We start from the raw sequence: 26,283 nt of genomic DNA on the forward strand, positions 1-26,283 counted from the left end.
TTTTGGTGCCCTTATATACAGAGAGTTGTAGCTTTTTTCATTTTTATTTCTCATCTATTGCTTATTTTCTCTATTGTGGCATCTATTTTGTGTTTCATCCACAAATCTATTCTGTATGTTTTGGAAGCTTCTTGACCTTCCCCTTGGATGCTAGGACTCGGTGAATCTACGTATAAAGTCGATGAACAGAGTTTTAAAAAGGGAACAATAGCAGGAGGACTTTCCCCAGATTTCCACTGGACTTTCCCCGTGAGGTGAAGCGGAAGAAGCAGAGCAGAAGAATTTGTTTGTTTTCTTGGTCTGTAGCTCTGATGTAACTCAGTCACAAAGTTATTAACATTCTTTGCTTTATCAACCTCTCAGTGAAAGCTGGAAGCTTCGTGTGGTTGTAAAGTTGTGGCTGACGGCATTGCATAGAGTATGTGTGTGCGTGCGTGTGCGTGCGTGCGCGCGCGCGCGCGCGTGTGTGTGTGTGTCTTTGCTCTTTTGTTTTTCGTTTCATTTCTCGTCGTTCTGTGAAACCTGAAACTCGGGAGGGTTCAGGCAAATGTTACACAGCAGTAAAGTAACGTTTTCACTTTTTAAACTCGATTATGGAAACAACGGTTACAATAACAACATTTAGTGGCAACAGCATGAAAAATGAAACAAAAAGTAAACCTCGCCGTGGAAGATGTGGAATCATTTGTCACCTCCAGTCAGTAATGTTTAGTCTGTGAACTCTTCACTCAAAAACACAGAATGACCCACTGGACCATACTGCATTCAGGTCCTAACACTGAGTGCTTACAGTCCAGCTGAAGATCTTCTTATTGCCTTTAACTGTGTTTGTAACATCAGCCTGTGTCTCTGTTCAAACCAAATGCACTTTCTAAATCCCGGAGCAACAAAATTTGACCTGTTGCTGGTGCTAGATGAAAGTTGAGAGAGTCTACCTCTGTGTTCTGGTGATCAATCATTTCAACCTTGATTAGCTGCTGAAGAATTACAATAACCCCCTCCGTGAATCGCCACCTTATCGTGGTGGAGGGGTTTGTGTGCCCGTGTGATCCCAGGAGCTATGTTGTCGGGGGCATTTAGCCCCTGTTAGGGTCTCCCAAGGCAAATTGGTCCTGGGTGAGGGGCCAGACGAAGAGCGATTCTGAGACAGTTATGAAAGGTCAGCAATAGGTGTTACCTGAGTCGGCCAGCTAGGGTGGTTTAGTGTCTGTCCAGGACATCTCCTGGCTGGGGATTATGTCTGCAGGATGGTGTGGGAATGCGTTGATGTTTTCAGAGGTTTCTGAGAAAGGGAGGTCTGAGAGTCTCTGTTAGACTGCTGCCTCCGTCACCTGCGTAAGCAGCAGTGGAAGGATGGACGGTAATAATCAAGTATTTTGTTTCTTTTGCAGAAAACTGTCATGGCACGAGGCTCACGCTTTCATGAAGTCTTTGTCCACAGTCTGACGGACAACTCCATCATCCTGGCTGACTGTCGTCCCCTGCGCTACATCCTGGAGTGCTCTGGGGTAAAAACAAGCTTCTTGCTCAGATTCAGACCTTTTTTTCTGTGGTTTTATTACAAAAAGACTAAAATCTTCCACTGCTGAGCTCAGTCCTGAACTATCAGTGTGCAAAGTTTAACAGTGATATTTTAACTTTCCAGAAACGGAGTTCATCATTTCAAAACACAGATTTACATTTCAGTGCGTGCAGCTGAACACTGAACACTTCTGTGTCACTGACTGAAAAACAAACTGTGCATCTCTGTATCTGATCTGTTTTTATTTTGTTTGTTTGTTTAACTTTATGACAGGAAATTTAAACATGTTATTTTTGAGATTATGGAGCTGTTAAAAGCAAAAAAGGAGCAGAAGAACGTGAGGAAATGGGGCGGGGTTACACATTGATTAACAGGTTGCAAATGTGAGCATACTGTTTCTTCAGTTTCTCAGTCAGAGGAGATATTACCAGAAAAATCAGATCATCTCCACAGTTTGACAGAGCGACTGTTTCCTGTTCTTTGTATGCTCTCAGAAAACTATTTTTAGCTCTGACCTCAACTTTTTTTTTCCCTCAGATGCTGCAGGAGATCGAATGCGCAGGTGAGAGCTCTAAAGAGTAATTAATAATTAATTCATACAGGTGTTCCCACTCAGCTTAAAAGTTTTTTTGTTTTTTGTTTGTTCGTTTTTCCAGCAGACAGGAAATGCTTTCCATCATCCGCTGTTTCATTCACCACATTTCTTTTTCTCTTCTAGTGAACTGCAGTTCTCACCTGGACCCTGCTTCACCTTCCCGTAAGTCACATGTTTCTTGAACAGGTTGGGGTGTTCAAGTCTCCTCACTCTGCTCTGACATGAACTGCAGCCTCACAGAGTGTCAGTAAACGCCACACCGCCTCAGCTCAGAGGAACACCTGGAGACTGTTTCTTTAAAGTAATGGATTACTTCACATATGTACTCCCTGTAGAATCTAACTGGTTAGTTTGCATTAATAACAGTTTAGTGTCAGTTTAACATCGAAGACTAAACTGTTCATATCTGAGGAGAGCAGACAGGAGAAGCCACAGATATCAAACTTTTGCACGTTTCTTCACTCAGTTTAAATCGATGATCTTAAAAACTTTTTCCTGAAGGTTTGTGCCGCCCGTTCACTTTCAGCTGTGCCACATGACTTTGGTTTAGGAGCACGGGCACATACAGGACGTCTTTCCTGGGCAGGTTGTTTAAGTCTTAGTAAAAAGCTAACAGCAGAGCAGGCTGAGGGTTATATCTCAGCATCCCTGGGTCATTTCATACATAAGCTCCTCCCAGCAGAGCTGAATGAAAACAGGTCCAGACTGTTCTCTACGTTCTGTTTAATCGCTAATTCTTGACAGTCCACCTTCAATTAAATTTGCCTCATTAACAAACACTAAACAAATTCTTCTTGTCCTTCCTACGGCCTCATCAGAGCGCTCTGCTTTCAGCACACGCTCATTTGAAATATTTTTCGCCTCTATGGGCTCTGCGGCACTCTGTAGAAACGGAAGTAAGACTTTAAAAAAAGTCTGTTTCTGTCAGGGAGTCAGATCAGCGCCTCATCATCTGGACCACACCATCACCATCCAGCAGGATGTTTCTGTTCGAGCTGTGAAAATAATAATGATACTGAGAATGTCCCTCATGTTTTTGTCTCCTCAGCAAACCCTACCCACCCAGACAAGCCGAAGTGGACAACCCGAGCCATCGTCGCTGTTAGCCTTCTGTCATCTGTCATCTTCATCATTGTCATGCTTTGGTGCTTCTATAAGAAAAAACGTTCTGTGACGACCCCAACTGCTCTTTACACTCCAGCTCAAACTGTTTAAACACTGCAAACAAACCCACTGCACGGCTCCATCATCAACAATAATAAAAACAATAATAATAATAATGATAATAATAATAATTGACTGTTAAATAAACATTCAGTGTATTATTAGATATTCTCTTTAAATATATATATGTTTAAAATGATGATGGAGCCAGATGTAAAGATAAACGTTTTGTTTTAGTCCAGGAGCCCCAAACAGATCCAGCTGTTTAAAAAAAACAAAAAACAAAAAAAAAACCCCTTTTTTTTTTTTTTTTTTGCTTTTTAGCAATAAGTTCGTAGATTTCGTAGCTTCAGTCCGACCAGAGGTCAGGGCTACACAGGTACCCTCAGGATAAACAGAGCTTCTAAACAGGGAACGATCACAGATGAATCTGAGCGAGCAGCCAGCTGTGACTTCACTTCCTGTCCATCAACGCAGCGTCGACATCCCCGTGTTAATCAGAGAGAAGCTGTTAACCCTGTAAAGCCTGGATCATGAAATAATTACTCCAAACATTCACATTTTTTAATCTTTAATTAAACCTGACAGACTTGTTTATGACTTTTACTTTTTAAGCAACTGCACAAAAATGTTACAAACGTATTGTTCGGTTTATCACGGTTACACAGGAAAAAAATCACGCTGATAAATGTAGAGGCCTCAAAGTCATGTTTCACGTGATACATTTGGCATTACAGGGTTAACCGCTTCTTCAGTTCCTCACAGGTCATCCAAACCCCACCCCCACCTCAATCACCCACCTGCTGCACCAGCAGACGTTCCCGCGTTGAGCAGTTCTTATAGAAACGTTACAGGAACTGGCCATGAATTCATTTTAATGCCGTCAGGATAGAAGTTAATTTCTCGTTTTTCTCACTGAAAATTTCTGTATATCCTGCCCGCACCAGTTTTACTGCCGATCCAAACACACACGACAGTGGACTCTTCCTTTGTTTATCCAGTGTTTGGGGTTAAAGGTGACCTTCGGGTCCCGATAGTTTATGTTCACGTGTTAAAACGAGCCTGGAGATCCAGTCTGAGGTTCTGCACAGAGATGGTTTTCTTGGTGAAACAGATCCTGGAGCAGCTTCAGGTCTGGCTCTTCAGGTTACAACGTAAAGCTGCATGTCTGTAAGCTCTGTAGCCCAGTGGGCCGTACGTGATGCGTTTACTCACCATGTGCAGCATCATGTTACTCGTGATGAATTCATTTATACTTGGATGTTCACGCTGTCAGTCCCACTGTGTCCAAACCATCACCAACATCCCAACTTCACAGTATAATTGTGCTGATGCACACCGCAGGTGCAGGTGCCCCGTGATTGTGTTCACAGCACAGCTCACACCTGATGATCCAGACTGACATCTCCTCATGAAGCTTCTAGTTCGGAGATGTCGTCTGAACGTTAAAAAAAAAAAAGCTTCAAAAAAAGAAGCGGGTGTTACGACCGGCGTTTTTTCCGTCCTGTCTTACTCCTCCTGGTATATGGACCTCCGTGTGTTATTCACCTGACGTTCGTAACCACATTCAGTGCCCCGACACACCAAGCTGACCTCAAACGACCCTGAAACCCACGCTGCCCACATCAGAGAAAAAAGCTTCATGGAGAATCTGGCCTCTGCTTAAATCCCACATGAATGTCGCAGGAGCTCTGCAATGTTCATGAAATCACTCTTTAGTTTCCTTTAAGATCCGATCCTCTGGACGTGCAGGTGGAACAGGGCTCGGCTTGGTGCATCGGGGCTTTTGGCTCCTGGAGCCAACAACAGGCTTCGAATGCCGAATCCTACTAAACGTTATAAACCCGACAGTCTGTTACATATCGCCGCGTAGGACGCAGGGTTTATAAACGAGGAAACGCGATGAAGCAGATACTTCTATTTATTTTCTGAAGTATCACATAAAGTTTTCAAGTCAGCAGCAGAGACACAAGCTGTGTTTCAGCTGCTCTGACTGGTCTTCCGCTGTGGAAGTTGGGAGATTTTAATCATATATATTACTATAATATAATAAATATATATGTATATATGAGCTGATGGTTTTCATGTTGCACACAAAGACATGCAGTTTGTCTGGTTTTCTGTGTCAGGGCTCCTGGACTTAGATTCTTATATTGTATAAACATTGATGTAAAAATCAGGCCAGCTGGTGTAAACATGGTTTGATTTCCTCTTTTAAATTCATCTGCTCTTTGCTTTTTCTGTGGTTTGATGTCATAGGTCTATTATGTTGTCCCTTCTTTGACAGTAACCGCGAGAACCTGCAGGGTTTCTCTCGTTTAAAGCTGCAATGATTGCTTTAACCTCGAGGTGACGGTTGTTGTGATTTGGCGCTATATAAGTAGAATAGGATTGAATTTATCAGCCTCTGCGATGTGATTGGTGGATAAAGGTTTTTGTCTGGTCTGATGTTCATTTTCTCCCATGTTTAATAAAGAAAAGCATCAAAATTGGTCTTTAAATTTGAAGTCAGGCAGTGAATGTCTGCAGAACCGAAACTAGGAGCTAAAAGAGGCTGAAAGGCTTGAGTGATTAGTGCAGCTTTAAAGACTGAAGAGAAACTCGTCTGCTTTTTGAAAATTGTTGTTGTTGTTTTTTAAAATCAGGCTGTTTCTCTTATGCAGTGAATTATCACGTAAAGCTTAGAATCTAATCGTATTCTGATCATCTGAGCTACAAAAATGAATTTTTAATGAAAGATGATTGTATTGATCTGTAAATCGGTGAGGGGTTACTGATTATAGCTTCATGGTTATCTCTGTGCTTTAATAAACTCTTTGAAAATGATTCCCCGGTGTCTGTCTGATGTTTACATTCTTCTCTGTGATGAAAGCTTTAGTGTTTTATGAGTTTCCTCTTCACATGTGTTTAAATGTCTTCAGTCAGGGGAAAAAAGGTGATCACGCTGAATATGAACAGGAAGTCAGGTTTTGGTTCTTTCTCTGTGCTGCAGCTGCTCTCACACAGACTGTTCAATAAAACAAGTGAACTGGATACACATCTGCCATTGACTGAACCACAACAAGAGCCAGTATCTGCTGCTCCTCCTAACAGTGTGTGTGTGTGTGTGTGCGTGTGTGTGAGTGAGTGATGCAGTGACAGGTGGAGTGCAGTGATTGGCCTCTGTCAGGCTCCTGTGTCTGGATTGGATCATTAGTTTGAGTCCTGGCTTCAGAGTTTTGGTGAGTTCTTGACAGTGACTCATACACACTTGTCACGCACTGAAAAACTGAGAAGCAGTTTCTAGGTTAGGAGCTATATATATGTATATGTGTGTATGTATATATATATATATATATATATATATATATATATATATATATTTTATAACAGCAGTTCACTTGCGTGGTCTTAAAACCTGATTTGGCCACTTCAAATATCTTTATCAAACAGCAATGTTATGTTTGTTGCAATTTCTGCTGCCCTGTTGGCTACATCCTTTATATGAAAAGACATAAAAACAAAAATTTAATTCAAAGGGTAAAAGTCACTTTTGCCAAAAACTGACAGGACAGGAATGTCCTTTCTGCCTCAAAGTGACTTTATATCCTTCATCACTCATATGTTTGGCAAAGCTTTGGCAGATTATATGCCAACAAGTCATTTACAACACTTTTTGTCACAACACCGGCTCCCAGACACTGAGTGAATAAATTGAGTCACAGCGCCATCTACTGGATATACACTCTAAGCAAGGCTGAAATCACGGGGAAAGCTTTTGAATGAAATAAAGTTTCCATCAGGTACACTGTCAGGTTCTACAGTGGTTTCTCTGCAGGCATCAGGCAGGTGAGCATTTTCACCTGTTCTGTTTCAAATGTTGGATCATTGCAGATCCTTATAGTTTGTGTCATAATGTAAATGTTTAAAGAGCGCACAGATTCATATAAAGACTGAGGCAATGATGTGTAGAAGGAAACAAATGTGCTGAAAAATATAGTTTCTGCGAGGTGTGTGAGGTCAGTTTTTTGGGGTTCTGTGCAGATGCCTGCATGGTTGTAGGTCTGTTGTAACTGCGTGGTCTCGACTGCAGAGACTGGGCTACAAGGCAGATGCCCTGCAGACGGGCTGCAACAGCTCTGCTCTGTGAGTGTTGGGGCAGCACATCTCTTTCTACTTGTTCTACTTGTTTATTCAGTGAGCTTGTTTCAGTCATTGTGTAAATTGTGTCTCTTTTTAAAATGCCAGCCCCGCCCCCTGCTGCTCCACCTGTTCTTACAGCACTGCACCATCTGCATGTGGTTCCTGCACATGCATGAACCGATCAGATCCCTCAGCTGAAGTTTCTCACAGTGTGAATCTGCAAGTGTGTCTGCCTGCTGCTGCTGAGGATGATGATGCTGAAGATGATGATGAAGATAATGATGATGATGATGATGATGATGAAGAAGTTGATGATGAAGATGATGATGGAATGAAGATTATGAAAATGATGTGATGATGATGAGTTGATGATGGGATGAAGATGATGAAAGTACTGATGATGAAAATGATGGTGATAAAGATGATGATGATGTGTTGATGAGGAAGATGATAATATGAAGATGATGATGAAGAGGATGAAGAAGATGATCATGTGATGAAGATAATGAAAATAATGATGATGACAAAGATGATGAAAATCATGTGATGATGATGAAGATGATGTGATGATGATGAGATGATGATGTGATGAAGATGATGAGAATGAAGACGGTGGTGATGAAGAGGATGAAGATGATGATGGTGCAGTAGCTCCAACAGGCTGCTGTCCTCGCGCTCCTTCAGCCTCCTCCGTTGTTATGAGTCATCGCGCGCAGCGTCTGCGGAGCGGCGCGCTGTGATTGGTTGAAGAGGAGCCGCCTGCGCGCGCACGGAGCCGCTCGTTGACCGTGGAAGAGCCGCTGCTGGCGCGTGAGGAGCAGCAGGAGTTGTGTGCAGCATGTCATCCTGCCGCCGTGCGTGAAGCATCTGCGCGCGGACAGATTCAGACTCTTCAGCTCGTTTCACAGCAAACATCCGGTCTGCACGCGCCTCCTCCTCTCCCCAGCACAGGAGCCACTGCTGAGAAGACACGGATTTTATCTGCACACCGAGACACCGAGAGAGCGTCCGATCCGCCCAGCAGAGGTGACACACACGGACACACACACACACATACGGACACACACACACACTGATCCAGAAACGTCGGTCACACCTGCACCGGTGCGACACCGGGGCTTGTGCATCTCTGTGATTTTCCTCCAGCCTCATCATCATCATCTTCACATCATCGTCGGTGATCGATGGCTTCGATCCTTCTCTAATCGATGGTTTGTATTTTTCGACGCTGAAGCTTGATGACGTCCATGTGGGATGATGATGATGATGGTGATGATGAAGTCAGAGGTGCAGCTGGTCTGCGGGGATTCAGGCTGCTCCGTGGCTTCTCCTCCCTGCGGAGGCCCTATTGGAGGGATGGCTGCTCATTCTGATTATCAAACAGCACCTTCATCAACTTCACCTTTCATTTAGCGATAATAAGCGTGCTGATGTTAACCTGGTGATGATCAGATAATCCTCTCTGGTATGATGCTTCTGATCAGGAGAGCAGCACGTGAGCTCAGACCTGCTGGGTGTGATTCTGTGGTCCCTGATTGGTCCCGTGCCTTCACACACGTTTTACATGATACTTCATGAAGTTTAAACCTCTTTTGTTCGTTATACTTTTCAATCATTTTTATCCAAAGAAGCGAAAACGCGACTATTTCCATTGGCCTCTGCAGCATCTGTGTTAGTCATTGTACTCCATACAACGAGGTGACTGTTGTTCTGATTTGGTGCTATAGAAATAAAATAAAATAGATTAATTTTCTTATCCAGCTGACGAGTCTGTCCCAGCTGTCATAGGGTGACAGGCGGGCACGCCTGCACAGGTATCACAAGGTTAACAGAGAGAGAGACAACCATTCACACCTACAGCCAGTATAAAATCACTATGGTGATTATTGATTCATTAAACCACCAATTGTTGCGTCTTTAATGTGTTTATGACTTTAATGTTGCACCTTTAATGTGTTAATTAATTTATATTTTAAATCTACAGAAGAAGAAGAAACAAAGTACAACATCCAAAATAATTAAAGTGGCTGAGAACAGAAATACTTCAAGGATAAGTACATTAAGTACATTAAGACTGTATTTAAGTAAAGTACTTGAGTAAATGTACTCAGTTACATTATCTACAGTATGCTCTCCACTAGTGGTTGTTTTGGGGGTAACAATCATATTGCATTATGACATGCGCTAATGGAAGCGGCACGAGATGGCTCGGGTTCAGCTTCACCTGATGGATATTTCCAGCTCGAACTGAACCCTCTGCACCTGCAGTTCTTCTCTTCACGCTACACACAGTGCTTCCTCATGTTGTGATGTAACTTCCAGACCTTTGATGAACCAAGCTGTGATGTGTCCTCTCCTGATGGATCTGCTTGATGTTTTCACCCTAAGAATGTCCTTTTTTATTCAGCTCCTTCAACCACACCTTCAAATCAAACACCTGGAATCATCTGCACATCTTTGACGATTTATTTACGATTTACATTGCACCGCGTCATTCTGTGGAGGAGCAGGCAGATACTGGATGCCGTGCAGAAGACACCCACAGGCCGTAGAAAAGACTAACGCACCTTCAGATGTGAAAAATGAAGCCAGTGTGGAAAATGCCTTAAAGCTGCCTTCTTTTTAATGGCCACCAGGGGGCGAGAGCTGTGGCTGCAAACAGACTTCGGTCCTGTAGAAGTCTACGAGATCTCTGACCTCTGTGTGTTTTATCTGCTCAGCCACTTGTTTTAGGTTGTACTGAATAAAACATGAAGTCAGTGTTGGTCATTCTACGTTTCCTTTGTCTGCACGTTATGGACTCACCAGTGAGGCAGTCGCTTGATGTTGTTGGTGGTGAAGTTGACTGGTTACACTAGGTTAAAACGACGCTCATGCCACCATGAAATCTGCTCCTGTAGTCCACGCGTGCACAACACTCTGCATCCCACCTCAGAAACACCACTGAAACCAGCAGTGCATCAGACCTGTACGAGGTTCAGGCACCATGAGAGTGAGTTTTAGGCGACCACAGACGTCTGCTGTTCAGGTGTTCTCTTCACTAAATGTTTAATCACCTTCAAAGGATTTTCTTTACCCTTTTTCTATACATTCATGGGTCTAAATAATCAAGAGAGTTTGGAATACTGAGTGACAACACTGTAAGCAGACAGATTCTTCCCATCCCAACTGATCCCATCAAAGTAAAAGAGCTTTTATACCACTGACATGCTCAGACTGTTACACAAGCAAATGTAAACTCTGCAATCTCAGGTGAGACTTAAAAGAAGCTCTCAGTCTGGATGAATATTCATGTTGCTGATTCTTGTGTTTTTGTCCTTTTCAAATCTTCAGATGGCAAAGGCAGACCAGCGTTTCGGCCAGCGGGATGGCTCTGACCAGAACTTCGACTACATGTTCAAGCTGCTGATCATCGGCAACAGCAGCGTGGGGAAGACGTCCTTCCTGTTCCGCTACGCCGACGACTCCTTCAGCAACTCCTTCGTCAGCACCGTGGGCATTGACTTCAAAGTGAAAACGGTGTATCGCAACGACAAGAGGATCAAGCTGCAGATCTGGGTGAGGACGGTTTGCTTGTCTGAGATGCCGGAGACGGACTGGCTTGTGGAAACAGATGCTGATGTCACAAATTATGCACATGGTGTCTTGTTGCATCGATGTCTTCAGTCTCTGCCTCTGTGATATTCTTTTTTCTTTTTTTTAGCTATAAAGTAAAAAATAATGGAAAGAAGTTGTAAGGCTGGTGGTTAGATGTTAAACCTGGTTCGCTTTGACGTCAGAGGACACCTGCATTGGTGTCAGGCCTCAGAACCAGCCCCTCTGTTAGGAAGAAGTGGTTTTGCAACCACAAAATGTTTTAGTCATAAAATTAATTATTGATCATCAGATTATCAGTTTAAACTCTGTGTTTGTGTGTCTGTTTTTTTGTGTGGCTCTTTTGTTAGTCAGGGAATGCGATGGTAGCGTCAATTAGCAGTGAGGAGTCAGCAGGAACTTCTCTTTGTTTATATTTTGTCTCATTTGCATCATCCTTACCTGGGCAGGTGGTAGGGTCCATGCAGGTAAGGCTGAGACGGTGAAAGGTGATGCAACATTACCTGGATTCTGTAACAGCCCTTTAAAAAGTTGGTACCAAACAATAACCTCTTTCCCTCATACAGACTCAGGGCTCAACACTGATGGTCATTCAGGGACGTAACACACAGCTGCTTCAGTATCTCAGGATGTTGTTTAAAAGGGATGATAAAAGCATGAGATGCACCAATGTGTCAGTCGGACCTCGGACTTAATGCAAGCTTCTTATCGGTGTGTCGTGGTGACGATGAATGCTGAAGCGGAGCTGGTTTACAGAAAAGTTTAAAGGGGGAATAATGATTTGATCCCAGTTGAAATGAAGAGTCTCTGTTTTTTATGGTGGTTTCATTTTAATGATGAGAGATGAATATCAACCACAAATAAAACAAAAAACACATTACATAAAAATTATAAACTGACTTGCATGTCTTGTTGCCTTGTTGGCGATCAGAGCAGTAAGATGTTTCTTGTTGTTGGTCATCAGGTTTGCTCACTTCTCAAGTTGCCAACTCAAAGCCTTAGTAGCTTCACAGGACTTGCTTCTTTTTTAGCCACTCCTTTGTTGCCTTGGCGATATGTTTTGAGTCATTCTCATGCTGGAAGTCCCATCCTTGACCCATCTTCAGTGATCAGGCTGAGGGAAGGAGGTTCTGGTTCTAGTTTGGCGTCATACATCGGCCCCCTCATCATGTAGCCTCAGCAGAAAAACAGCCCAAAGCATAATGTTTCCACCTCTGTGCCTGACTGTGGGGATGCTATTCTTTGAGTCATACTCAGCATTTCTCTTCCTCTAACCTCAGCAGGAGACCGATTTTGGTTTCATCTGACCACAGGTCTTTCTCCCAAGCCTTCTCTCATTGATTTAAGTGTTCACTGGTAAACTTAAGATGGGCCTGAACATGAGCCTCCTTGAAGAATCCAATCCATTACAGTGTAACACGATAACATTATCAAGCTCATCCCATGGAGTTCTGGGCTGATCCACTACTTTTCCTATGATTATCCTCATCGCATGAGGCAAGATCTCGCATGAAGCTCCAGACTTAGACTGATTGATGGTCACTGAGTTTTTGATTGATTGATTGATTGATTGATTGTAATCTGTTCGCCACATGGCAAACAGCCAGTCTGTAGGAGGTTCTGGCTGGTTCGCAGAGCATCAAATACTTATTTCCCTCAATGAACATACAGATGTATTTATAACGTTTATGTAATGTCAATTTCTGGATTTTCAAATGATATTTTGTCTCTGTCCATTAAAATGAAACTATCATAAAAAATAGAGACAGTTCATTTATTTGTAAGTGAGCAAACTTACACATTCCTACCCCACATATGACCAAGAGCTGTGGGCAGTGATGGCAGACTGAGTATACAGGCAGCAGAAATGAGCTTCCACTGAAGGTTGTCTGAGCTCACCAAATACAAAGTTAACCTCAGGTTACCCGCTCAGATACAGTCGCTGGAAGAGTGACACATTTTCTCCAAGGTCTCTCCTTTTTTTAGATACATCTCTGTGCAAAAGTGAAGATGAACCATAGAGAAAGTCACAGTTTGTGAGCCAATCAGCTCCTCTTACAATGCTGAGCATCTCAGCTGACACAGCACCAAGTGAGCTGTTAACAAGGATGAAAGGTTTTCTAAGAGAGATCTTTCAGCTGAAAATGTTGTTGGGGAAATGGATGTCTGCTCACCTGCAGCCATTCGGGAAGTCTGGAAGTCGGGCCAGCTCCATAGACGCACCATGTTCCTCAACCTGTTCCTGGTGAGGTTTTGTGGTATGGCAGAACACGCTGTCCTGATGGGTCAGGAGGACGCTGACTGAGCGGACCCATTCTAAATACTGGAAATACTCCATGTGGTTTAGATGTTGAGCTGCAGAGCCAAAGTGCTTGAAGATGCACTTTTCACCAATCAGCAGAAATTCGGAAACACCTTAAAGCACTTGCCTGATCGGATCTTATGTGATTTAACTTCCTGTTCAAAGGGAGTTCTTTCTTCCTCCTGTTGCCACGTCCTGCTCACACAGGGGATCGTCTGATTGTTGGTGTTTTCTCTTTATCTTACACTATGAAGCATCATGGGGCAATTGTTGCTGTGAATTGGTGCTGTCTGAAAAAAACTGAATTGAACTGGAGCAGTTATTGTGAAGAATTACTGAAATTAACTTTTTTTTTTTTTTAATTTTTGCTTTCATGTCCATAAATAAAAACTGCATGAATAGAATGATCTCACATTAAGTCGAGATCAGACCACATTTTTCATGCATACTACACCAAAACAATCAAAAACCTTCCACAAACTGACCACAGACATCATCTGATGTTCATTTGACAGCCCAACGCTGATCTAAGGTTTGATCGAATCTTTAGCCGCTGCAGATCGCACTGATGCTTCCTGCTCTGTTTTTTATTTGATTGGCTTGATTGATGTGGATTTAGCCTTTACTTGTTCCATTCGGGCAGTTTTTGTAAAATTGTCTGTTCATTCCTTCAAATTAAAGTTTAAAAAGCATCTTTTCCCTGCAGGTTAAACTTGTGCCTCCATCTTTGCTGATGCTGAATCTCTCAGAGGGTTCAGTGATGTGTCTCCTCGTCTTTTAATGTCTCTGCTCTCGCTGCTTTAATACACTGCGACGAAACGTTACAATTCTGTGACGTCAGCTGTAACGTTGAACGTGCTGTGACAGAGCGCACGTCTTCATAAAGCGCAGCAATGATCAGCTGCATGCGTTTAAAGTGGATCAGCAGACTGAGCTCTGCTTGCAGCAAAAACACACTCACAGCTCCTTTTATCAGTGGTGATGTTGTTGCCATGGCAGCGGCCCTTTACGCTCACACACACAGGCACACATACACACACTCCGTTACTGTGTTGACTTTAGTGGCAATTAAAAGGAGCTCTCAGGGTGGAGAGGTTGAGACCTGGCGGGAGACAAAGGGCCCAGAAGGTGTTTGTGTGCATGCATGTGTGTGTGTGCGTGTGTGTGTGTATGTGTGTTGACATAATTGGAGCCAATCAGAGCCAGCTGATTCAAACTGAAAGCATCGTTGTGAGTAAAAATAGACTGAACACAAAAAACTGTTGGATGGAGAGCTATGACCAAAGCATCATGGGAGGTGTAGTTTATGGCTGTTAACTTCAACATATTAACACAGATTTTAGATCACTGGCTCTGCTTACAGACAAATGTAGTCACTACGGGTGACACCTCTGGTTGTCAAAAGTGTGATTGGATAGAAGTTTAAGAGGAGATTGATCCTCCCGCTCAGCCGAGCTCAGTGCAAACCTCTGATGAGTTTATGGCCTCAGGTTTTATGGAATAAAACGTGATATTCATTTTGGACGTTTTGGCTCTGTTAGTGTCATACAGGAGTAGGAAGTAGGAGAGTGTTTCAGCTGTCTGCATATTTTTGAGGCTGATCATCCTCCATCGTAAACACACACACACACACTCCACAGTCTGAATTAATTAATCGTATGCGAGCTCTCGCTGTGTCTCTCCGGATAAAGGCAGAATCAGGAAGTGTTGAGTCAGAGCTAAAATTAGCAGAGTGACTCGGGGCAGCTGTAGTGATACGGAGGATGAAGTGGTGGAGGACGGCGGCGTGAAAGTCACACTGTGGCCCGGCTGCTTGTTGCAGAGATCAATGGCCTGAGACTAGCTGAAAGAGTCTCTGGTGCTTTCTTAGATCATTTTTACTGATCGTCTTCAGTTTCCACAGCAATGATGTGTATTCAATCTGTCATATCACAAGTCAGAGTTATTAAAGCAGCACTGACACATATACATTAGCACAGGGAGGGATGCTGATGCCGTTAGCTGAATGACTGTTTTGCTTAAATATTAAAAACGAACTTTTTATTCATCACCCTTTACTCTTCAGAAGTTGTTCTTTCAAGCCTTTGAGCTTCTGCAGAAACCCAGCAGGTGTCTAAAGAAACACTTAAGCTGAATCAACGCACTCATATTTTAGGTTCCAAACAAATTATCTATAATGAACCTGCTGTGTAGTTTATGTATTTGTGAGGATGTTTGTTTCAGGAGTTTTTCCCCGCTGTGTCTCAATCCAGCGTCTTCCTCTCTTTTTCTTCTCCTGCAGATTTACAGACATTTTTACAGCTTTATTTCTGGAGCTTCAGCACTGATGGCTTCATCATGGTAGATTCATAGAGTGGACCTTAAATATGGATGCAGCCACGAAGTCTGGAAGTTTTGGAGTTTACTTTCGGCCTTCACCGTGCTGTTTTTTTTTTTTTTTTGTTTGTTTGTTTCCAGACCATATTCAGACGAGAGGCTGGAATGCTAAGTTATCAGCTAACATTCTTGTTATCAGTATGCATCTACAGACTGTATGGGTACATCACACAGACACAGATACCTACAATTTCACTTCCTAGATGGTCTGTTAGTACAGTAACCTCACAGCAGCCATATTATTGGTCACATAATGTCATTAAAAAGGCTCTAACAGCACAAACAGGGTCCAGAGGTATTGACTGGTAGCAGGTACAGCCACTTGTGTCACCATTTACCTGTCAGTCAAAGAGGCCACGCCTCTAATAATGCAAACTTTCCAGGCGAGTGCTAAAACCACTCCCCCCATACTGTTGTTATAAAGGGGGAAATTATTGATAGAGACCAGACAAGCTTGTGTATCGAGCTGTAAATATGTTTATTTTTGCTGTAAACCTTTAACATCGGAGTCTGAAGGGGCTGACTCACTGCTGGAGCCTCTGCTGGACGTTGGAAGAACTGCAGATTTTAGTACTTGGAGGCTGCTGATTAGTTAAAGTCTGTTTGCAGCTGGCACAGTCATGTGCAGTGTTGGTCAAGTTACTTGAAATAGTAAGTAATCAGTAACTAATTACTGATTACTTCCCCAAAAAGTAATCCCGTTACTTTACTGATTACTTATTTTCAAAAGTAATTAATTACTTAGTTACTTTTTAAAAACATGATTTACAACCTGAATAGGTGATGAAGCGATAGATATTTCAGCCCAATTCTACTTTTTCTGCATAATCCATCACACAAAATGTAATCAAATGGAAAAGTATCTTTTTTTTAAAACTTGTTTTATTAGTTTTAATCTTTTAACTTTATGCATCAAGCAAAAAACATTCTCTGACTGGAAGAAATTTGTTTAACATTTAAACCTATTTTCTGCACATTCCAGCACATAAAATAAAATATTTTTTTGTGTTTACACTCACTCTTTCAAATAGATGCAAGTAAAACACAGCAGAAAATAAATAAAATCAAAGACTAGCGGTCCTGTTGCTCTATTTTCACCTGTAAAGCAGGAGTGGGGTAGGCGGAGGTTTGTGTGCCGCAGCCGTCAGTGGAAGAATCTGCGAGTTTCTCTGTGAATTTCCCATTACGTCGTAGCGCACTCGGTGCTTGCTTGGAAGTTTAGGGGGTTTTTTGCTATAAAGAGAAGTTTTCTTCCCACGCACAACGGACGCTAATGTTTTTGTCACTTTTTACGAAATCAAACTCAAAGTAAGGTCAGTACCTCCACGCTTTAAACGCTGCACGCTCATACGCTCTCCCGCACTCCATATATGATCCATTGTTGATCTGCACACAGCTGTTGTCACGAACGTCGCACTCGCTTACGTCACTGTCATGAGACATTCTCGCAAAAACAAATCACGATTTTAGTAACGCAGTAACGCAGCGTTCCTACGGGAAAGTAACGGTAATCTAATTACCTTTTTTGCAATAGTAATCCCTTACTTTACTCGTTACTTGAAAAAGTAATCAGATTACACTAACGCGTGCCCATCTCTGGTCATGTGACTAGCTGTGTGTTTGTTTTCAGGACACGGCCGGTCAGGAGCGTTATCGCACCATCACCACAGCCTACTACCGCGGTGCCATGGGCTTCATTCTCATGTATGACATCACCAACGAGGAATCCTTCAACGCCGTCCAGGACTGGTAGGTGATTGGCTGGAAGCCTGTGATTCAGCTCAGAAAGTGAAACTCAGCTCAGTCATGTTGCTGTGTGTTTGCAGGGCCACGCAGATCAAGACGTACTCGTGGGATAACGCCCAGGTGATCATGGTGGGCAACAAGTGCGACATGGACGAGGAGAGAGTGGTACCCCCTGAGAAGGGAAAACACCTGGCTGATCAGCTAGGTGAGACTCAGCTCTCTTTCACCTCAGGTGGTACAGACAGCAGAAGAAACGTTTCTTCTTCTTTAGCTTGAGATGGTTGGAGTGAGAGAAAAACTGCCTCAGGGCCCCAAAAAGGAACCTAAAGAGAAAATTATATATATGTGCTTATTTAGTTTAACTATTCAAAGAAAAGGGGATGGCTCATCTCTTCCTTCGGCAGCTCTGTGCTGAGGCTCATGGGACATGTAGTATGTATGATGTAGTAAAAAAGTAGAAAAACCCATAGTGTGATTAAAATACATACACACAATCCCTCCCCTTCCTCATATTATCTAACATTTACCTGCAAACACCTGAGCATGAAGGCAGTGCAGGAGGAGCCTTCAGACTAACAGGGATGGTTTCTGCAAACAGTGAGGACAGGTGCGTTTTCACCAGGTGAGCCCTGTCTGCCGAAGAACTTTCTTTAAATTATACCTGTCGGAGGAAATCTGATTATAAGTTCATTTTATTTTTGCTTTTTCTTGGTCTGAACATTTAGAAAGTACTCAGTTTAGCTTTAATTTTTCTTTATGCACAAGAACACGAAGAACAAGAATATGAAAGCAGGTAAAAGCTGCGGCTCTCAGCACTGACGGGGCAAGTAGCTTTTTATTCCAGTAAAAGCAGCATTGCACTTTATTGTTGATAGATTTTATTAATGCACCACCCTACGTGAATTCATTTTTGCACACCGTGTGCCGACTGCAGAACAAAGAAATGAATAACTGTGATTGAGAGCGCCAGCATTGATTTTTCCTTTGTTTGATGGTGTTTAGCCTGAAAATTATTATTAATTAAAGCACACTCATGAAAACACCTTCAAACTTTTCATTCTTACATTATGTGGCAAATAAATTACTATTCTGGTTTTATTTATCTATAGTTAAGTTTGTGATACAAGAATATCATTGTTATTCAAGTGTCTCAGCAAAAAGTCCCGACATGCATGATCGGCCTAATTTTACATATGATCAATAATGAACATGCAGAAAAATAGAAATAAACATTATCATGTCTGTACTTTACTGACATCAGGCTTCACTCCCAATGTTTTTAGACGAGCTCAGGTGTTATTCAGGGCCCTCTGTTCAGGTCACGTGTATTCAAAGCTGCTCTGAGGTCAGTCCATCAGAGAGCTGTGCTGACACTGAGCCGAAAGCCTGAAACACCTTAAACACACAAATATGGGATGAGATGCTTCACTCTTCATGCTTTCTGTCCTAATGCAGATAATTGAGCTGAAACTGAGCCTTGCTGCAGCTCTATTAACTGTTTAACTCACCTTTCATGTAGCCTGAGAAAGAGAGTGAATCAGATTCTCCACATCAGCGAAACGAGCGTCTGTTCAAGTGTCTGCTTCTCACACAGTCTGATTTAAAAAAAAACCCAAAAAAACAGACAAACCAGAAAATAATTTCCATGACACGGGAAAAACCTACTCGAAAAGAAATGAGTAGGACCTCGTGTCTGTCTGACAGCTCTTACATGAACCAATGTTCGCTCTCCAAACTTTAAGCTTTATTATATTAAGGATCTCTCTGGTATCAAATATGGAGTGTATTCCCTTTCATTTTTAAAACTAGAGCAGACATTGACACGTAGCTGAATGGCAACAGTTTTCATAAAGCAAACAGACAATATAAACAGTTACAGTTCAATATAAACAGCATCTATCTTACTAAAGCTCTAAAGCTAGAAGTGAAAATACTCAGCCACTTAAAAGAAGACAACTCATCTGGTTCTTTTCCAGTAAGCGCCTCCATCTCATTCTCAGGGTTTTTTGTCTTTCCTCTTGCATTAATATTCAAGAATGTACTTAGTAAAAACATATATCTAAATGATCTTTCATATATAGCCCTTTTCTACTCTTGCAGAGCACTCAAAGCCTTTCATACAACATGTTGTATGTGCTTAAATTGTCAAAATCTGGTTGTAGGAACTCAGGCGCAGAGCGTTTAGACGCCTCCAAAAAACAGTTTATTTACAGCACCAGTGCACAGTATATACAGTGAGGGGAATCCAAAACTCCAGGGAATCACAGGGTAGCTCTCTCACACACGTTCACACGGCAGGGAGGTCACAGGTCCAGGGGAGGAAGGTCTGAAGCAGAAGAGAAGGGAAGTCACAAACTAATCACGAATCTCAAATGACTAAGCACGAGTTCACAGGCGCTGCGAGAACCACTAACATCAGCAGTACAATCATCCAGGGACAAGAGGATCTGTGTTCCAGCCTCAAATAGTGCTCCCGGTGATGACAGGTGATTGTTGTCAGGTGTGTGGGCCAAGGGCGGGAGCCCACAGTGAGCCCTGGGCGGGGCTCACTGTGGGCTGTTTTGGTTCTCTCTCTCTCTCTCTCCCTCTCTGCCTGGGCGGGCAGAGAGGGAGAGAGAGAGAGAGAGAACCAAAACAGCAAATGTAGCCTTGTGGGGCCGGCCAGGCAGGCACGGAGACCATGACATAAATGTTTTCTATTGAACAGTCAAACTCAGGTTGATGCGTCAGACAGCACGATGAGGTTAGTGTCTTGCCCAAGATGCCGACTGGAGCAGTCAGGAATCAAGCCACCAACCTTCTGATTAGTAGATGACCTGCTTTACCTCCTGAGCTACAGCCACCCCATCTGAGTAATACAATGCATTGTCATCAGCATGGAAAGGAAAGGAGATTTTATGTTTCATTCATTAAATTAAAGAAATAAACCCATGAGAAAGTTGTTTTCCTGCATAAATTGGAAGGTGGAGGTGTTGGAAAGGGTCCAAATCCAGAACACCAAGGCAGGTAGTTGAAAGAAAGCCTTTATTTGTTGGAATATCCAAAATTTTGCAATCCAAAGAAAACCCATGGAGATGCAGGGCAGCACAACACAAAGCACAGATAAAAACCTAATCTGACAAGAACACAGAGGGAGACAGGACTGTTTACACACACTAGACGAAGGGGGAAATAAGCCACAGTTAAACATATTCAAGACACTCAACAGACAGGAAGTAAAACCCAACAGAACCAGAAACACAGAAATAATGAAACACTACTGAAAGTGTGAACTGAAACTAAGTACGACCTAAAAACGAAAACAAATATCCATGAAAACACATCTGCATTACCACAAACTAACTTCAAAATGCTATAATAATAAAATCCAACAGAAAATTCAGAGAATTCAGACATATAAAACACTAGGACAATGACATTTCCACTGAGTTTAAAAGCACTTTGTTTATGAGCTATACAACATGGCATCATCAGCATAAAGGAGCATTTCGTTTATCACTAGTCTAATGTGATCCACTGAGTCTGACGCCTCTAAATGTTGCTGCAGTGGTTTTTAAGTAAAGCTCTTCTGCTTCCTCCTGCAGGCTTCGAGTACTACGAGGCAAGCGCCAAAGAGAACATCAATGTGCGGCAGGTGTTCGAGCGCTTGGTGGACATCATCTGTGTGAAGATGTCAGAGCGTGTGGACGTAGAGGCGCCGGCAGCTCCTGGTTCCAAGACCACCAGACTGACCGACAAACCTGCCCAGCTACCTCAGAAGTGCTGTTGATCGTCTCTCATACCCCAAGCTCTCAAAATAAGAAAAAGAAAAAAATATATATAGATTATCTATTGTAACATTCCTCTGCACACTCGCTCTGCTTCATGTTTGTGAGCGGCCATCCATTACTACGCCTTCTCCAGGCCCTGCTAACTAACATCTATATAACCACTTTTACCATCCCAAGTGTCCGTGGGAGGCCCTTTAGCTGTCAGCGTACTCCATGCTAATGCGGATTTGGCGTGCTTGAAAAGGTTATTGTGCTGCTGGTGGTGATATCACTGTGACCAGTGACTGTTTTCAAAGATTTTTCTCTTATGCAGAAACAAAAAAAAAGAACAAAGGCTTGATTATACTAGAAAGTGACACAGTTACAGACAGGCTGAAAAAGTGACATCAGGTACTTCCGGTTCGTTCTCTTAGCTGTCGCACGGATAATTAGCATCTGATGATGAGTGTGCACGGTTTATTTCATAGTTGTGTTAGTTGAAATGCTGACATTCATGTGTGTGAAGTAGAGGCCTTTTACTGTGGAGTGAGGAGTCAGAGGTCAGGACTGTGAGGAAGACTTTTGGTAAGTGGGGGGAATTTGTGAGTCAGGGGTGGAGAGTGGACTGTTTCCGCCAAGAAACAAATGCACTGAAGGAGTTTCCAACAGGATGATTAGATCTGCGCATTTTCTGTGCTGGTGTGACTTCAAGGTGGAAACAATTAATGTCTAAAAAGCTGCACAGCTGGTAACCACAGACTCAACTTCTTGCAAGCATGAAAGTCGAATCCAACAGAAGCTGATCCAGAATGCTACACAGATGTGAAACATCCAGCAGGAAACCACTGCAGGTCAGAGTGACAATAGGATCCATCCAGTCCAGCTGCTGCAGAGACCAAACTGCAGATGATTGTTAACACTAGTAAAAGGCTTTTTTCTGCAAGCCGTTGCGTGCCACTCTGTAGTGCAGAGAAATAACCACTACAAAGTCGGTGGCTCTTGAGTTAAACTTTCCTTAACTTAAAGATGAGCGGTTAAAGCAACTACCAGTGGAGTGAAGGACACCTCTGACTGACATATCAGGGGGTGGTAAATACATTAGAGGGCTACCTAAGCAACCACAGCCAGGAACAGCCATAATCTAGCTGCCATTAAAATGATGCAAGATGAGTGAATCACTTCCTGTGTGGACACCCCTTAAGAAGTGTGCTTCATTCGCATGCATCACAAAGATGCCGTCCGGCTTCTCTTTGTTACCCTGAAGATGCTCTCTTTGATTGCAGCACTGTGATGTTGACCGGGACACCGAGGGTGAATCTTCTTACTCTGCCTGAGATTAGACGCGATGATTGACACCTGCTTGCTCCGTGCTGTAATGACACGTGCAGTGAGGCAGCAGGCCTCTAACTGAGTAACACTGCGGGTCAAGTTTAGTGTCTCAAACACGCCAAATGCCCATTTAGTTGGAGTGTGATGTCAGCAGGGTCACAGGTCAGCACAGCACTGCCTTTCCTCTCAAAGTGTAGCACAACGCCACAGCTGCTCATGTGTTTACAGTCCTCCTCTGAGTCATCACTCATGCTGCTTCTCTACAGCTAGCGTTAGTTCCTCTGATATAACATGCCTATAGCCCACAAACTCTTACTGGCCTTATTCAGACAGACGCTTTAAGGCTGCACCACCAACGCACAACTCTGACAGGGCTGCAGTCCAGTCGCTCGGGTCAGAGAAGCCGGGTCAGAGGTGAAGAGACAGCACCCCCTGGTGGTTGAACAGGGTCTTAAGATAACTACAGAAACTTCAATGAGAAGGAAAACACTTGAAATGGTGTTAAAACAAAGTATTACTGAGACAACACATAAGTTTACATCCAAGAAAAAACCTCCATTGGGAGTTCTGATCTGTAAAACCTCAGATTAAATCATTACTTTCAAGAGTCATATCGGATGAACAGCTGTGAGTATTGATGACACCTGTAACCAGGTGTGAAACGAAGCTGAAACTGCATTGTGATTTTATGGATGTTTGTATGATGATTTCAGTCTTGGTTTCAGTGATGCTAAATCCCAGAGGTGAAGATATTTTCTCTGCTCACTCTGTGAAAACCAAACTGAGATACACAGATGCTCTTTGAGCATGTGCAAACCATCCACTAAAAAAACCTCTGAACTCTGACTCAGATTGTCTCCGTCGGGAAGATTATTAACAACAAACAGAACAAATATAAGTCTGATGTGAGCGTGTGCAGGAGCACAAACAATCCCTGTTTGTTATCTCTGTCCTCTCTAATCTGCAGCCTCCAACAGCTGCCCTCAGTTTGATGTTCTGCAGGACTTAACGTGATGCTGCTTGACTTTCAGCTCTCTTTGCATGTCCTTCATAGCTTATACAACCTTCCTGTTTCTGTCTGATGAAGCAGTCCTTCAGATCTTCACTGTTCCGGCCTTCAGTCAGTGTTTCTTCTCATTGACAGGAAGCCCCAAAACGTCCGCCGCTGTACCAGCTGTTTCCATTGTGTTGTGAAGGTGTGGAAGGATTTCTGAATGGACCAATGGGGTCCAAGACTTCCAAGGAATCAGAGGCCTCAGAGCCATTTTTATTTCTAAAGCCCAGTGTGGGTGTGGCTGCTGAAGCCTGAGTTCAGGTGCATTTTGCTGTAATGTAAGGCTCAGAAGTGAGATGCAGAGTTCCTGCCTTCACAGAGCCGTGAGATTCTTTAAATACACGGCAGAGAATCAGTGATGACCCCAAATGAGATATGCTTTAAACTGAAACGCTGTCCTTCCTGTGGGACTGAAGCTCTGGATTCACCTCTCTGACCTCTGAGCTTTAATTACAGAGAAACAGAGCACGAGTTAAGAAGACTGGAGTTATTTAAAGCCACTGAGACCTGACGACACAACCCAGAGCTGCAGCAGTCAAACCTTCCAGCACCAACACACAGCTTTTCTGGTTCAGGATCAAGCCAGCGGACTCACATTAATGGAAGCTGCAAACAGCAACAGGAACTCCAAAGTAACCGACATGCAGGAGGTTTGTTTCTGAGGTTAACTGACGACTGTCTGACCGTCATAGCTGAATGATCATCCACTCCCTTTGGTGGTGTGAGCGTGCTCATAAGGGCTTAGTTCACATACAAATTCTGTTCCAGACAAATGGAGACATGCTCGGAGATCTTTTTGGTGTTATTATGAAACAATCTGAGATGGAAAATGAGAGTGGAAAGAGTCGTGTTTGCATTCACACTAATCATCAACCTTCAGGTGTGAAGTGAACCTGTTTGAATTGCACTTTGCTGGAAACTGAGTCAGAGTTCACGAGTCATAGAAGAGTAAAAAGCATCCAGGGTCTTGCCTCTGGCCGGTGCTGGAGTGCGTGCTCGCTGTAGTTTTGGTTTCTATGTCGTGAACAGACTTCCATGTCTGCTTTTTTCCAAAATCACAGAAGAACAAAGACAGGAAAGGAGATCAGGATCAGAGACCCTGGCCCGGGCCACACTGAGCACTGCAGCCCTGCTTCATGGTGGCAATCAGCTTTTGCACCGGCGACCGTGCCGCCAAGGCCACACGGAGACTGATTTTTAGTCACGCACACACGTGAGTGGAACTGATGAGTGAGGAGAGCACGTCTCTCGCCCCCTTTAGCAGGTGTAGTCGCACAGCCGCCGTGTTTGCAGTGTTTCCTACATGAGTGTGTGTGTGCGTGTGTGTTCGTGTTGAGTATCATGATATTTATCACGTGTTCAGTTGTACGGGTTCTTGTGATATTTTGAGATCCAGTGCGTTTGTTCATGGAAGACTTGAAGAAACATTTGTTCTTAAATATTCTGATAAACTTATATCCTGCCAAACTGTTGTATAGCAACCACAGCGCACGTTGGTGTGTAACTCCCTGCCGTGTGTCTTCATATGGATAAGAACTTACAATAACATGGACATCGTCTTCATATGATTATTTTCTAAGTGACTTTGTAAATGATAGAGGTAGATCTGATCCTGGTGTTGAGTTTATTTTTCTGCAGTGTAACCATGGACTAATTCTTAGAGAGTTCCTGTAAACTTGTTGTCTTACGGTTTGCTCCTGTTCGGGGAGAAGCACAAAGTGATTGTACAAAATATTGTGAATGTTTGTATATTATAGATCAGATTTAGTATAATAAAAATCACAATCTTTAATCAGAATGCGTGTCGCTTTTCTTTGGTAGAATACATACGTACGCAGTCGTCACCAGAGAATCTTTTAAAAATTACATAAATCTGCAAACAGTTCTGAAAGTTGTGTCGAACCTCTGTGCGATTTGCTCCACAGGGGTCTGCTGTACCACTCCTGTTCACTTCATAATCCTCTCATGGGTCACAACACCTACAGAAGAACTCTGGTGGTTCTGCAGAGGTTGGATATCAGTGATGTCCAGGAGGACTGTACAGAATGTGAATAAAAGCAGAGAGATGGTGGTCAGCTTCAGAACGAAGATTGGGATGGGTGTGAGTGTGTGTTGGAGAAGTATCTGAGTGTTCACCTCAACAACAGGCTGAACTGGAGGGATGACATAAGAAGGAGACAAGCAGGCTCTGTTTCCTAGGGAAGCCAAGATCCTTCACTGTGTGTAGCAAAATGATGGACATGTTCTATCAGTCAATGAGTTCTGCTGGAGAAGCAGCGTATTCAAGCTGACATAGGGCGAGAGGCAGGGTATACGCTGGACAGCTCGCCAGCCTGTGGCAGGTCTAACAGAGAGACAGAAAACCATTCAAGTCTAATTATTAATCATCAACTTCATACTATGGGGACAAAGCTAGAATACCCGGACTGACATGTAACCTCCACACAGAACAACCTCAGAAACATCATGGATTTGAACCCATGACCTTCTTGCTGTGAAGCAGCAGTAATAACCACCACACGTGGTAGTTATTATCCGCATTATTGTTTTGGCTGCTGTAACAGCTTAACTGTGGATTTTCGCAGGGTTAAAAAATCAAATCAAATCAAAATACAATCAGCCCAAACGATGCAACTTTTTTACTTAAGAAAACAAACGTTTCTTTATTTTAATGACAACAATAACCGAGACTGTGACAAACAGGAGGCATCTATAATTTATTAATTATTA

At 43.0% G+C, this 26,283-nt stretch overlaps 1 protein-coding gene and 1 long non-coding RNA gene across 2 annotated transcripts; one reads left to right on the forward strand and one right to left on the reverse strand.

Moving 5' to 3' along the window:
• Positions 1 to 8,200: 8,200 nt before the first annotated feature.
• Positions 8,201 to 23,323, forward strand: rab3b (RAB3B, member RAS oncogene family). Its single transcript, XM_040040025.1, has 5 exons — positions 8,201 to 8,429; positions 10,737 to 10,961; positions 17,306 to 17,424; positions 17,502 to 17,626; positions 21,006 to 23,323. Exons 2-5 carry the CDS (start codon positions 10,737 to 10,739, stop codon positions 21,188 to 21,190), a joined length of 654 nt encoding a protein of 217 aa, XP_039895959.1. The 5' UTR covers positions 8,201 to 8,429; the 3' UTR covers positions 21,191 to 23,323.
• Positions 22,482 to 26,179, reverse strand: LOC120738664. The gene is made up of 2 exons (XR_005697038.1): positions 25,690 to 26,179; positions 22,482 to 25,589 (listed from the first exon to the last, which is right to left on the reverse strand). It is a non-coding gene; the product is annotated as an uncharacterized LOC120738664 (long non-coding RNA).
• Positions 26,180 to 26,283: the final 104 nt, after the last annotated feature.

The sequence above is a fragment of the Simochromis diagramma genome, unplaced genomic scaffold (genome assembly GCF_900408965.1).
Source record: "Simochromis diagramma unplaced genomic scaffold, fSimDia1.1 OVJJ01000026.1, whole genome shotgun sequence".
Lineage (NCBI taxonomy): Eukaryota > Metazoa > Chordata > Actinopteri > Cichliformes > Cichlidae > Simochromis > Simochromis diagramma.